Source organism: Mus musculus, chromosome X, assembly GCF_000001635.26.
Source record: "Mus musculus strain C57BL/6J chromosome X, GRCm38.p6 C57BL/6J".
Taxonomy (NCBI): Eukaryota; Metazoa; Chordata; class Mammalia; order Rodentia; family Muridae; genus Mus; species Mus musculus.
In genome coordinates, this window is record NC_000086.7 from 84007543 (window position 1) to 84022744 (window position 15202).

The window sequence follows — 15202 nt, forward strand, 5'->3', positions numbered from 1 at the left end:
CTTTTAGTTTAGTCTAGAGAGCCAAGGGCTGTATCTAAGGGTTGATAACTAAAATGTGTTTGGGAAGTGTGAGCTAAATTGGTGTTATGGGAACACTCTTCTAAGAAACCTGCACAAAAATTACTATAGGGGTACTACTAAAGGATTTGATTCCTTGGAAATGTGAGGGGTCAGTATGAATCAGTTTGTAAGGAAATATGTAAGATGGACATATTTGCAAAAGAACGGCTTGTATTTAGCTCACAGTTCTAGTGATTCAGTATGCCCTGGCAAAATTCGGTCTATTCAGTAAGATCTGAACATCTGTCACATCATGGTAGGAGCACATGAGTAATCAAATTACCAGAAATAGCAAGTCAGGGGGATCTGGCAGGTGAAGGTGCTCCAAATTTTATCATATTACTTCTAGGAGGACTTCTTAATTGCAATAAGGAAAAGAACCTTGACACCCCCCATGACTTTCTATTAGGTTCTACCTATTAAATGTCCCACCACCTCCACATCACACAAAGGACCAAGCCTTTAACCCATGGATCCTTGGGAATCGTTCACATTCATATCATAGAAAGGTACTAGTATTCTGGGCATATAACCAATTTACCTTTAATTATAGATTACCCAGACTTTCAAACATAAGACTTTAGCGGAGATCTTTCCTTTTCATCCCATCAAAGACTAAATGTGTGATAGGAAATTATCAGCAAGCCTGCGTGGAATTTGTAGAGCTAAGTATAAAGCCACAATAGATATGTTGGAAAGCTACTAAGATGCTATTTATCTAAATTTATTTCTTGGAATTGAGCAATACCTTAATGGCTTGGAAGTATTAAAGTATGTCCCAGAAGAACCTAAATTACTCCCTAAATGTAATTTATGCTTGACTAAGTTGATTTAGAACTGCAAGAAATCAGTTATGCTGCACATAAATTAAAAAAAAAACACTGTAATTTTAAATAGTACTTGCATATTTAATGAGAATTCCAATATTTGCAAAATTTTAAATTCACTTGATTTATTATCCTTATGTTTACACTACCATTTTTTGTAGTAGTAGTAGTAGTAGTTGTTATTGTTGTTGTTGTTTAATTTAGTTTGGCCTACATTGCCTCCTACTGCTAGTGAAAGATATTGGACATTTTTTCATCCTTAGATATAACATAGAAAGTTAAACATTCATTTCCCAGAATTTTATTTTAATGTCTCCTTATATGTGTCTGCTTGGTGCTGCCATTTTGCTCTCTCATGGGTTGTTCAGTTAATGGAGTGAGAAGACTTTAGGGAGCATAGTAACAAACTGCAGCCTAGTTTTATAAATGTAATATTGCAAAAGCCCTAAAACTAACTCTCTCTCTATCTCTCTCTTTCTCTCTCTCTCTCTCTCTCTCTCTCACACACACTATATTTTTTGATGGGAGAATATAATATAAAAATCACGATGAAAATTATAATTTCATATGATAAATTCAAGAATAAATAGAGGCTGCTAGTAATGCATATTAAATGCTATAGAATTTATATTAAAACTTTATGTGATATTTGAAATGGAGCTTAAAGTATTATTACTCACATTAAATGTCAATATATGCTTTTATTCTTTGATATTTTCTTTGGATAGAGTTGTTCATGTGGACAAGAATTTTAACATAAAGGTAAATCAACTTCGCAGTTTTCAATATTTAAGCAGTTGCCTACTATATGAAAAACTTTATATGTTTATCAAGCTGTTTCTTATTTATTTACATAAAATTGTTTAAACTGAAAAACTTTGGTTTAGAAGGGTTGTAGAAAACATAGAAACAAAAATAAGACAATCCACGCCCAGTCCCCAATGCTGGAGTATTTAGAAGGAACATGGAAACTTCAGGCAATCCAATGTGCCACCGCAGTCCATCTTGTTTTACTCCTTGGATATTGAATAGACTATGAATACACAAGACACTTACCTTGTCTTCCTTCTCTTTGAACTTTCTCTGTCATTAGATGCTAGTTATTTGGAAATCAAGTATATGGTACTTACAGATTTTTTTTTGTCTTGAATGAATATAGAAAGTTAGCCTATGAAATGGACTTAGGAGTGAGCTTGGGAAGAGATATTGAAGAATCTGATGGAGAATAATAATGCCAGTATGATGAGTGACAGTGGGTGAATCTGTGATTGGAAACCTCTGGGTTCTGCAGTAGCCTACTTATTACAAGATAAATGCTTAACATAAGCTATCTTGTAGTAGCCAATGGTGTTAAAGGAATAATTCAGATGACTGGGTCTTAATAAATGCAAAATAAGAAGAGGACCACTGACATCTACAAAATTGGATGGATCAATTGTGACTAAGTGTTAACCATGCACTGGTATACTACTCTACACTTCTCAGAGTATGATAGTTGGAGAAGAGTCAATAATCTACAAGTGAGGTTGCCACTCAAATTATCTTAAAATAATTTTATTGTTCTGACTCATGAAATGTAGAAATGAAATCTAAGCCATATTGAAAAATAGATAATGAAAAGTGAATCAACCTAGGAGCTGGAGTGACAGCTCCTTTATTAAGAATACTGACTGCTTCTCTGGATAAGCCAAGTTCCACTCTTAGAACTCAGATATGCCTACACAAAGCTAACTCTAACTCCAGCTCCAAGGGATCCCAATACCCTAATCTGGCCCACATGAATACCCACCAATACATGACAAATATTTGCACAGACACACATAGACCCACAGAGACACAGACAGACACCTGGATACACAAACACAGACACACAGACACACAGGCACACAGTCACAGATGCACACACACACATATACAAACACACCACAAGAAAAGAAAATTTTAATTAAAAATTAACCCTAGTCTCACCAATATGAAACTGTGCTAACTTATACTTCTATATTTAAGTCTTTTATTCAACAGCAGCATTTGATTTCAAGAAACACAGGTGTTTATAAAACATAATTTTTAATAATTCTTTCTTAAAGGACACAAGCTCTTGAAGTTTGTTATGAGACCTGGCATTCCCCTGTACTGGGGAATATAGTCTTCTCAAGATCAAGGGCTTCTCCTCCTAATGATAGCCAACTAGGCCATCTTCTGCTACATATGCAGCTAGAGACATGAGCTTACTAGTTATTTCATATTGTTGTCCCTCCTATAGGGTTTCAGACACCTTCAGCTCCTTGGGTACTTTCTCTAGCTCCTCCATTGGGGCCCTGTGTTCCATCCAATAGATGACAATGAGCATCTACTTCTGTATTTACCAGGCACTGGCATGGCCTTACAAGAGACAGCTATATCAGGGTCCTGTCAACAAAATCTTGCTGGCAAGTGCAATAGTGTCTGCATTTATTTGGTGGCTGATTATGATATGGATCCCCGGTTGGGGCAGTCTCTGGATGGTCCATCCTTTTGTCTCAGCTCCAAACTTTGTCTCTGTAACTCTCTCCATGGGTGTTTTGATCCCCATTCTACGGAGGAATGAATGATCCACACTTTGGTATTCCTTCTTCTTGAGTTTCATGTGTTTTGAAAATTGTATTTTGGGTATTCTAACTTTCTGGGCTAATATCCACTTATCAGTGAGTGCATATAATGTGAGTTCTTTTGTGATTGGGTTATCTCACTCAAGATAATATCCTCTAGATCCATCCATTTGCCTAAGAATTTTATAAATTTATTGTTTTTTTAATTTTTATTAGGTATTTTCTTCATGTACATCTCCAATGCTATGCCAAAAGTCCCCCACACTCTCCCCCCCCCACTCCCCTACACACCCACTCCCACTTCTTGGCCCTGGTGTTCCCCTGTGCTGAGGCATATAAAGTTTGCAAGACCAATGGGCCTCTCTTTCCAATGATGGCCAACTAGGCCAACTTCTGATACATATGCAGCTAGAGGCACTAGCTCTGGGGGGTACTGGTTAGTTCATATTGTTGTTCCACCTATAGGGTTGCAGATCCCTTTAGCTCCGTGGGTACTTTCTCTACGTCCTCCAATGGGGGCCCTGTGATCCATCCAACAGCTGGCTGTGAGCATTCAATTTTGTGTTTGCTAGGCCCCGGCAGAGCCTCACAAGAGACAGCTACCCACTGTGTAAATGTACCACATTTTTTGTATCCATTCCTCTGTTGAGGGACATCTGGGTTCTTTCCAGCTTCTGGCTACTATAAATAAAGCTGCTATGAGCATAGTAGAGCATATGTCCTTATTACAATTTGGAATATCATCTGGGTATATGCCCAGGAGAGGTATTGCTGGATCCTCTGACAACTGTGATAAAAACTGCAGGATACTGGTACAGTGAATAGAATGGAAGACGCAGAAATGAACCCACACACCTATGTTCACTTGAACTTTGACAAAGGAGCTAAAACCATCCAGTAGAAAAAAAGACAGCATTTTCAACAAATAGTGCTGGCTCAACTGGCAGTTATCATGTAGAAGAATGGAAATTGGTCCATTCTTATCTACTTGTACAAAGCCCAAGTCTAAAGTGGATCAAGGAACTCCACATAAAACCAGAGACACTAAAACTTATAGAGGAGAAAGTGGGGAAAGCCTTGAAGATATGGGAACAGGGTAAAAATTCCTGAACAGAACAGCAATGGCTTGTGCTGTAAGATCAAGAATCGACAAATGGGACCTCATAAAACTGCAAAGCTTCTGCAAGGCAAAAGACACCGTCAATAAGACAAAAAGGCCACCAACAGATTGGGAAAGGATCTTTATCAATCCTAAATCTGATAGGGGACCAATATCCAGTATATACAAAGAACTTAAGAAGCTGGACTCCAGAAAATCAAATAACTCCATTAAAAAATGGGTACCGAGCTAAACAAAGAATTCTCACCTGAGGAATACCAAATGGCTGAGAAGCACCTGAAAAAATATTCAGCATCCTTAATCATCAGGGAAATGCAAATCAAAACGACCCTGAGATTCCACCTCACACCAGTCAGAATGGCTAAGATCAAAAATTCCGGTGTCAGCAGATGCTGGCAAGGATGTGGAGAATGAAGAACACTCCTCCATTGCTGCTGGGATTGCAAGCTTGTACAACCACTCTGGAAAGCAGTCTGTTGGTTCCTCAGATAATTGAAAATAGTACTACTGGGGGATCCAGCAATACCTCTCTTCAATCTCATTTAAGAGGGGGAACAAAATAATCATGGGAGGCAGAGGGAGGTATCTGGGTGGAAGAGGGGAGGGGGAGGAGAAAAGTGGAGCAAGATCAGGCATGTGGGAATACAGGTGAGACGCCCAAAGTGTCATGAATACAAATGGAAATATGAAGCTGCTGGGGCATGGGGAGACCTGGGATGGGGAAGGCTCACAGGACTCGATGTGCGTTACCTTGGGATGGAGGAAGGGTATAGGGAACTTTCAGGAAAGCATTTGAAATGTATATAAAGAAAATATCTAATAAAAATTAATTAATTAATTAATTCATTAAAAAAAGAGAAATGCTCAATAGTGGGTATATGAAACCAGAAGAAACCACTTCCACAGTGGAAGGACAGTGACACCAACCCACCTCCAAAATGTTTGACCCAAAATTGTTCCTGTCTAAAAGAAATGCAGGGATGAACATGGAACAGACTGAAGGAATGGCAAACCAATGACCAGTCCAACTTGGGATCCATCTCATGGGCAGGCAGCAAACCCTGACACTATTACTGATGCTATGATGTGCTTGCAGACAGGGTCCTACCATGGCTGTTCTCTAAGAGGCTCTACCAGCAGCTGACTGAGACAGATACAGATACTTACAGCCAGCCATTGGACAGAGGCCCATGACCCCTATGGAAGAGTTAGGGGAAGGATTGAAGGAACTGAAGGGGATCACAACCCCATTGGAAGAACAACAGTGTCAACTAACTGGATCCCTGGGTGCTCCCTGAGACTAAGCCACCAACCAAAGAGCATATTATTAGTTGTTAAACACAGATTTTACATTAAACAAACTAGTTAGAGAAAGCCTGTTGGGGCTATCATTCACTACATCTATCACAGTACCAAGCTATTATTTCAGCTTTGTTTTTATAAGAATATAATGATATATTAAATGCAAATTCAATTCAAATACAAGGCTATAACTGTTCTTCCACTCTCTCCCAGTCTCTCATAACTATATAATTCATTTCCTTTTCTTTGGGGGTTCCTCCCTTCCTACCTAGTCCCTAACTGGATACCTAACATCTTTGGTTATATAAGTTATGAAATATCTGTCAAATGCCTAAAAGCTAGCATCCACGTAATTTAAAACATTTTTCTTTGTTTGTTTGTTTGTTTTTGGTCTATGATACCTCAAATGTTTTTTAGTTCTATCTGTTTGTGTACAAATTTCATTGTTTTTAGCTGAATAATATGCCATTTGTGGATTATACCATATTTTTATTATCTATTCATCAGTTGAAGACATCTAGGCTGTAATGCCTAGCTATAGTGAATTGAGCAGCAATGAGCGCAGATGAACAATTATCTCTTTGGTAGGGTGTAGAGTCCTTAGGTATAGCTGGATCTTGAGGCAGATCAATCCCCACATACCTGAGGAGTTGCCTCACTGATATTTATAGTGTTCCCTTTTCTCATACATTCAACAGCATGGGTTTTCATTTCTTTTATTAATCGTGGCCATTTTGATTGATATAAGATAGTTTTGATTTGCATTTCTTTGATACTCTAATATAGTGTGCTTTTTTCCCATTTCCTTGATGACTAAGGATGTTGAACATTTAATTGTTTATAAGCCTTTTGTGTTTAGCTTTTGAAAATTGTTTAGTTCCAGCTCATTTTTAATTGAGCTATTTGTTACTTTTATATCCAATGTTCTTTTCTAGTTCTTTTAAAATTATTTTAAATATTAACCATCTTTTAGATGTGTAATTGGTCTTTTCCTATTCTGTAGCCTGCTGATTTGCTCAAATGATGGTGTCCTTTGACGTACGGATGCTTTTTTATTTCATTTGATTAAATTATTTGATCTTAGAATCTGTGATATCAATGTGCTGTTAAGGAATTCTTCTCTTGTGTCAGAGAATTCAAAACTATTATTTCCATCTGTCTCCTCTACTAGATTTAACTTCATTGGCCTTTTGTTGAGGTGTTTGATCCATTTGAAGTTGAGTTTTGTGCACGGTGATAAATATGAATTTTGTTTTTATTCATCTACATGCAACAATCTAGCTTGACTAGCCCTATCTGTAGAAAATGTTTTCTTTTCTTCAATGTGTATTTCTGGCTTATTTGTTTAAAGAAAAGTACTGTGTCTGTAAGGGAATGGGCTTATGTTTGAGTTTTCAATTTGATTCTATTGGTCAATGTATCTGTTTTTATGGCAATACTCTGCTGTTTTTACTACTATAGTTCTGAAGTACAATTTGAAATCAGGGTTGGTTATACCCACAGCAGTTCTTTTGTTATTCAGGATAGTTTGATCTAGTCTGAGTTTTACTTGTTTCCATATGAAGCTGAAAAGTATCCTTTCAGTTTCTGTGGAGAATTGTGTTAGAATTTTGGCATTGATTGTATTGAATTCAGAGAGTACTTTAGTAGGATATTCATTTTTTAGTCCATGATCCATGAGCATGGGGCATCTTTCACCTTCTGATATCTTTTTAAAAAATTTCCTTCAATGACAAGAAGTTTTTATCAGCAATTGCTTCAGTTGCTTGGTTGGAGTTACCACAGGAGAATTTATATTATTTGAGGCTGTTCTGAAAGGTGATATTTCCTTGATTTGTTTTCAGTGCATTTGTCATTTGTATGTAGAAGGCTAGAGATTTTTGTGAGATAATTTTGTATCCATCTACTTTGCTGAAAATATTTGGCAGGAATTTCACAGGAGTGCCTTGTGAGAGTTTTAGCATCACTTATTCATATAATCCTATCATCTGCAAATAAGGGTAATTGAATTCTTCCCTTCTCATTTGTGTACCCACTTGAGACCCTCCATTGTCCTACATAAGATTTCTGATAATATAATTAATAGGTTTATAGATAAAATGTCCTTAGTCATGTGCATGACTTTAGTGTGCTTTGAGTTCCTCTTTGTTTTTGTTTTTGTTTTGTTGTTGTTGTTGTTGTTTGTTTGTTTATGTGGCCTGTGGGCTTGCTGTAAATTGTCTTTGTTATATTTAGCATTATATCCTTTGTATCTCCAATCTCTTCAAGACTTTTATCATGAAATAATGGATTTTGCCAAAGGCATTTTCAAGTGCTTTCTGTAGAGTTGGATTGGTGGATAGACCCTGCCAACATCTAATTTTATATTAAAATAGTTTTCTGCTTCTTTCTGTTGTGATTGATACTTTTGCTGGCTACAGTACTCTGGGCTAGCATATGTGGTCTCTCAAGCTTGTAAAACATTCACCCAGACCTTTCTGTGTTTTAGAAACTACTTTCAGAAGTACGTTGTTATTCTAATGTGTCTGCCTTTATGTCTGATTTGTTCTTTTTCCTTAGAAGCTTTAATATCCTTCATTTGTTCTCCTTGTTAAGTGTTCTGATTAGTTTGTATCTTGGGGAATTTCTTTTCTGGTACCCTTTATTTGGTGTTCTGGATGCTTCATCTTCATCTTCTTCTTCTTCTTTTTTTTTTTTTAGTTGAAAAATAGATTCTTCTTTTATTCAATATATCCCAACTATAGATTAACCTTCCTCTACTACTTACTTTCCTTACTCTCCTTTCCTCCAGATCCAAATTCCCCTCTATTTCCCTTCAGAAAGGAATAGGCCTACAAGAGAAAACAATCAACCAAAACAAAACAGGATAAAATAAGGCAAAGCCCAAGCCCTTGCATCAAGGATATACAAGGCAACCCAATAGGAGGAAAAGAATACCAAGGATAGGCAGAACTGTCATAGGCATCCTAGCTCCCACTTTTAGGATTCACACAAAAACACCATGCCAACAGCCATAACATATATACAGAAGACATGGTGTAGAGCCATGAACATGCCGCTTCAGTTTCTGTTAGCCCATCTGAGCCTTGCTATTTGATTCAATGGGCCCTTGAATGTTTTCCCGGTGTATTCCATCCTGTCTGACTTCTACTGTCTCTCCACTCCCTCTTCTGTATGATTCCTTGAACTCCCGGGAGAGCAATGTGATTTAAAAGTACAAGTTAGCCTCCCTCTGTGCATAATGTATGGTTCAGGGTCTCTGTACCTGCTGCCATAAGCTGCCAAAGGAAGCCTTTCTGATGATGACTGGACTAGGCAAGGAAGAGATCTATGAACATAGAAGAATATCATTAATAATGATTTTCATTGACTTGGCATAATGGCAGTCTTGTTTGCTACTTCTCTAGATCTCTGTGATATCTATTCTCCAGTTCCTGTCCATCCAGGCAGTGCAGGGCATGAGCTTGCTCTTGTGACATGGGCCCCAAGTTAAAAATGTTTCTCTTTCATAGCTTGAAGAATACCTTCTTGTCTCAAAGAGACTAGAATGTAAGGGTGAAGTCTCCAATTCCCCACAGCCCAACCACTTTATGTTCAATGAGCTGTATAGAAATTGTCCTTGGCAATGGGACACTGCTGTTAGTTTCAGAGAATGTCTCTCTAACTAAGCATCAGCCCAAATTGTTTAAGGATCTCTCTAGAACTGCCTAGTCCCCAGTCAACAACTAAATATAATCCAGTCCTACCAATAGAAGATGGACTGCTCATACTCCCTTTCCTTCAATACTAGAACACGTCACTAGTTTCATTCTCATAGATTACTAGTAAATTCCTCTCAACTACATTTTTAAACTGCTGTCCAGTTGTCCTCCAGTCCCACTTGTATCCTCCCGACAGTATCGCTCCATCACTCCTTCACCTCAGTCCTTCCCCTCTCATTCCCACCTGCCTCTAGTTCACTTGCAAAATCTTGTCTATTTGCCCTTCTGATAGAGAACAGAACATCCCCTTTAGAGTACTTCTTTTTGCCAAACTCCCAGGATCTGTGGGTCATATCCAGACTATAACTTAATTAACAGTAAATATCCACTTATTTTTTTAAGTTGTTAAACATTTTAATGTGAGTTTCTAGAATTCCTTCTGGAAAGATCTTCCTTTTCTTTTTTTTAATTAGGTATTTTCCTCATTTACATTTCCCAATACTATCCCAAAAGTCCCCCATACCCACCCCCCCACTCCTCTACCCACCCACTCCCCCTTTTTGGCCCTGGCGTTCCCCTGTACTGGGGCATATAAAGTTTGTGTGTCCAATGGGCCTCTCTTTCCAGTGATGGCCAACTAGGCCGTCTTTTGATACATATGCAGCTAGAGACAAGAGGTCCAGGGTACTGGTTAATTCATACTGTTTTTCCACCTATAGAGTTGCAGTTCCCTTTAGCTCCTTGGGTACTTTCTCTAGCTCCTCCATTGGGGTCCCTGTGATCCATCCAATAGCTGACTGTGAGCATCCACTTCTGTGTTTGCTAGGCCCCGGCATAGTCTCACAAGAAACAGCTATATCAGGGTCCTTTCAGCAAAATCTTGCTAGTGTATGCAATGGTATCAGCGTTTGGAAGCTGATTATGGAATGGATCCCTGGATATGGCAATCACTAGATGGTCCATCCTTTCGTCACAGCTCCAAATTTTGTCTCTGTAACTCCTTGCCTAGTTCAGGAAGGTGGTCTGTCTTAGATTCAGACGGGCTAGTCTTAATGGCTTCAAAGGGTCAGATTGAGTTCCTGGGGGTACACCACCAAGATGAAGCCCATTTGGGAAGCAAAAATCTCAGGGGATCCATAATTATTCCAACTCGCTGACACCAATAGGGGGTCTAGATCTTCTCAAGACAGCAAATGGATTCAGTGGACCACACCAAAAGGGCTGCTGGTTAGTATGAGAATGGTGTGAGGCATTCTTGAGTGGGTTTACCTCTCTGATGGTGGCTGATAGGACCTCCAGATGGACATTGCTTATAAGAGCCTTCTCCTATGCTCTCAGGTAGGTGTGATAATTTCAGATCTAATCCAAGACTGAATCTCTTCACTGTTCTTATAGATCCTGTGGAAATTACTTTGATCTTATACATTAGTATAATCATCTAGGTTAGGAATCTAATCTGGCCCCTTCTGTGTATCATGTTCCAGCACATTGATGATCATGCCATTCTCCACAGAGACAGCTTTCAAAAAGTATTTTCCTGGCTCCATCCTTAGATTCATACTGGAGGACAGTTCTTATATTGCTCTTCCATGTTGCTAGCAGTCATTCTCACTTACTACTGGGATTTGGCTGCTCGCTGGTGCCCAAGCAATATTAGCCTTTGGCACCACTTCATAGTGCAGGAAACAGATGAGGAAGTCCTGAGGGCAGCTCATGGTCAGAATGGCTGATGCAAAGAGAACTTCCAAGGCCACCATGAATGCTCAGGACTTCTGTGTGAAAGGAGAAAAAATGAGGAAACTGTGCAGGAAGCTGCTGCCTAAGAGGACAGGACTGTGAGCAGAGGCTACTGCTCTAGCTTCTGCCTTCTCACTGGGCTTTGTCTTCACACGCAAAGGTTCCATTTTTTAATTGTTGATCTTAGTCTCTATGGTATTGGTGTTCTATTCAAGAAGTTGTCTTCTATGCTTATGCATTCAAGGCTAATTTCTCTTATATCAGGTTCAGTGTGTCTGGTTTTATGTTCAGGTCTTCTATCAACTATAAATTGTATTTCATACAGAATGATAGATATGAATCTATTTGCATTCTTCTACATACTAATACCCAGTTTTAACAGCACCATTTGTTGAAATGCTTTCTTATTTTCTATTTTCTATTTTTGGTTCCTTTACTTAAAAAAATCAGTGTCCATAGGCATATGGATTTATAGCTGGGTCTTCAGTTTGGTTCCGTTGATCAACAAGTTCCTATCTAAACCAATATCATGTGGCTGTTATTACTATAGCCATGTAGTAACAACTGAAATCAGGAATGTTGATACTTTTAGAAGATCTTTTATTGTTCAGAATTGTTTTAGTTGTCCTGGTTTTTATATTGTTTATTATTATTATTATTATTTGACTTTGACATGAAGTTGAGAATTGTCCTTTCAAGGTCTGTAAAGAATTGTGTTGGGATTTTGATGGGTATTTGGCTGAATCTGTAGATTGTTTTGGTAGGATAACTACTTTATCAAGTTAATCTTATATATCCATTAGCATGGGAGATCTTCACATCTTTTGATATCTTCTTCAATTCCTTTCTTCAAAGACGTTAGGTCATACAGGTCTTTCATTTATTTGTTTAGTGTCACTCCAAGATATACTATATTATTTGAGACGATTATGAATGGTGTTGTTCCGCTGATTCTTTCTCAGACTGCCATTTGAATATAGGAAGGTTATTGTTTTTTTCTTTTAGTTTATATTATATACAGACACTTTGCTGAAAGTGTTTATCAACTGTAGGAGTTCCTGGTGGAATATTTAGGGTCACTTATGTATACTATCATATCATCTGCAAATAACAATGCTTTGATATCTTCCTTTCCATCTCATAGCTCCTTGATATCCTTCAGTTGTCTTACTGCTCCTTTCTAAAATATCAAATTCTATATTGAATATGTAGGGACAGAGTTAACAACATTGTCATATTCCAGATTTTAGTGGAATTTCTTTAAGTAACTTTCCATTCACTTAAATTGATGTTGATTACAGGCTTGCTGTAAAATTTCCTTCTAATAATTAGGCATGATCTTTGTAACCCTAATCTCTTCATAAAATCTTGTTAGATTTTATCAACGGTCTTTTCTCCATCATGTGTTTTATTTTTCTTTCATGTTTAAAAATATGGTCAATTACATTTACTTATTTGTGTATGTTGAACAATCCATTCATCCCTGGATTTAAGCTTACTTAATCATGTTGAATGATCTTTTTGATGTGCTCCTGGATTTGGTTTGCAAGTATTTTATTGAGTTATTTTGCATCTATGTTCATAAGGAAATTTTTTCTGTAATTTTCTTTTTTGCTGATCCTTAATGTATATTTTTAATCAGGATAACTGTAGCCTCATAAAATTAATTTATCAATGTTGCTTCTGTTTCTATTTGCTGGAATAATTAGAGGAGTATTGGTGTAAACTCTTTTTTTTCTGGATATCTGCTAAAATTCTGTTCGAGGACCATATGGCCTGAGTTTGTTTGTTTGTTTGTTTGTTTTTTAAGTTGGGAAACTTTTGATGACTGACAATTTATAGATCTATTTAAATTGTTTATCTGATCTCGATTTAATTTTGGTAAGTGGTGCCTATCAAGAAAATTATCCATTTCTTTTAGATTTTCTAATTTTGTGAAATACATTTTTGAAAAAGTATGTCCTGATTCTCTGGATTTCCTCAATGTCTGTTGTCAATATACCCTTTTGTTTCTGATTTTGTTACTTTGCCTGTTCTGTCTGCCTTTTACTTAGTTTGGATAAGGGTTTGTCTATCATGCTGATCCCACCTATACTGGGTGGTTTTGTGTTTCAACTTTTTATAAGCTAGAGTTGTCACAGAGAAAGGAGCCTCACTTGAGGAAATGCTTACATGAGATTCAGCTATAAGGCATTTCCTCAATTAGTGATTAAGGGTGGGAGGGCCCATTGTGGGTGGTGCCATCCCTGGACTGGTAGTCCTGGGTTCTATAAGAAAGCAAACTGAGCAAGCCAGGGGAAGCAAGCCAGTAAGCAGCATTGTTCTATGGCTTCTGCATCCACTCTGCCTTCAAGTTCCTATCATGTGTGAGTTCCAGTCCTGATTTCCTTTGTTGATGAACAGCAATGTGGAAGTATAAGCTGAATAAACCCTTTCCTCCCCAACTTGCTTCTTAGTCATGATGTTTTGTGCAGGAATAGAAACCCTGAGACAAGTGTCCTTGTGTGTTGAGCATTGATGGTATGAATGGAAATGACAACTTTGTAGAATTTTACTTTGATGAGTATGCAGCATCCTTTCTCATTTTCTTTTGATTAGTTTTGGTATGAAATCTACTTTGTTACATATTAAATTGTTAATTCCTGTCTCCAGTGAATGGACTGGATGTGGCAGCAGCAATCAGGCTGAGGGGGAGACAGTAGATATTATAATTTAGTACAAAAAGGACATTGAAAATTGTCTTCCTGAGTCCTAGGAATTATGGTCACTGAACCTCAATGATAGAAGTTGTATTTACATATTGATGACTGACATAAAAGAATTGGGGTAGACTAGAAGAGAACATGAGTCTGTGGGAAGGAGCAAGCTGGGTTAGAACAAAGGTCTGTCAGAGTCAGCATGGGAATGAGGTAGTGTTGTAGGAGGCAATTCTGCAAGCAGGTGGATATTTAGTATCTTAACTGTAGTTCTGAATCAGGAGGAAGGTTGAAACTCATAAAACTGATAAGACAATTTTATTTTGATCTGCATGTATTTTAAAGTTGAACATATGATTCTCAAATAATTTTTAAAATTTTAACATGTTTTAAAATATAAAAATTACTTTTTAAAATTATCACAAGGGAGAAGATGCTAATTATCCTAAGTAATTGTCTAGTACTCATTTTAATCAATGTATATGTTTAATTTTAAAGGAAATAATACATTTTGTTTTAATTAACATTCTGTATAACGTTAGATATTATATCTGATAGTTGAAAATGAAATCTACAAATGTAAGATACTACAAAAGTAATACCTTTGTCAGAAAAAAAAAGAATGGGTGATGTCCACAAAATGTGTCCTATAAACCACTTACCTTATTTCATCCATGTTTTCAAATTATAGGCGATTCGACAGATCAGTTGAAAAATGGCGACACTTTCATTATGATATGAAGGTATTTAATCAATGGCTGAATGAAGTTGAACAGTTTTTCAAAAAGACACAAAATCCTGAAAACTGGGAACATGCTAAATACAAATGGTATCTTAAGGTAAGACTTTGAGATTTCCCTTTCCATGCTGGCTTCATTTTTTCAGCAATATTTTACATATTTTACTACTGTAAGTTCAACTAAAAGGATGAATGGAATATATAATTCCTGACTTTATTGTTGCTCACTGAACATGTTATAAAAATCATAACAAGTGTGCCTGAAAATTGTGCTATGACTGTTTTGTGAAAGGATGAGAGCATCTCCCTGGGCACTATTGGTTCATCTGATGAATTGTGAAGTGTCACTGCATCTGGGATGCAGGAAATCATCTTATAGCAGGAAATAGTGTGGTTTAGGTCTCTCCCCGCCCTCTGTGTATGTGTGTGTGT

General features: G+C 37.3%; 1 protein-coding gene and 1 pseudogene across 10 annotated transcripts in view; one reads left to right on the forward strand and one right to left on the reverse strand.

Moving 5' to 3' along the window:
- The window catches only part of Dmd (dystrophin, muscular dystrophy), a 2390387-nt gene that overhangs the window by 1192879 nt on the left and 1182306 nt on the right, over positions 1 to 15202 (forward strand). For all 10 annotated transcript variants that reach the window (XM_006527768.3, XM_017318379.2, XM_017318378.1 and 7 more), the window contains one exon: positions 14723 to 14870. In XM_006527768.3, the coding sequence (XP_006527831.1) occupies positions 14723 to 14870 (148 nt within the window). The remainder of the gene's footprint in view (positions 1 to 14722; positions 14871 to 15202) is intronic.
- Positions 10602 to 11355, reverse strand: Gm19042 (predicted gene, 19042; annotated as a pseudogene).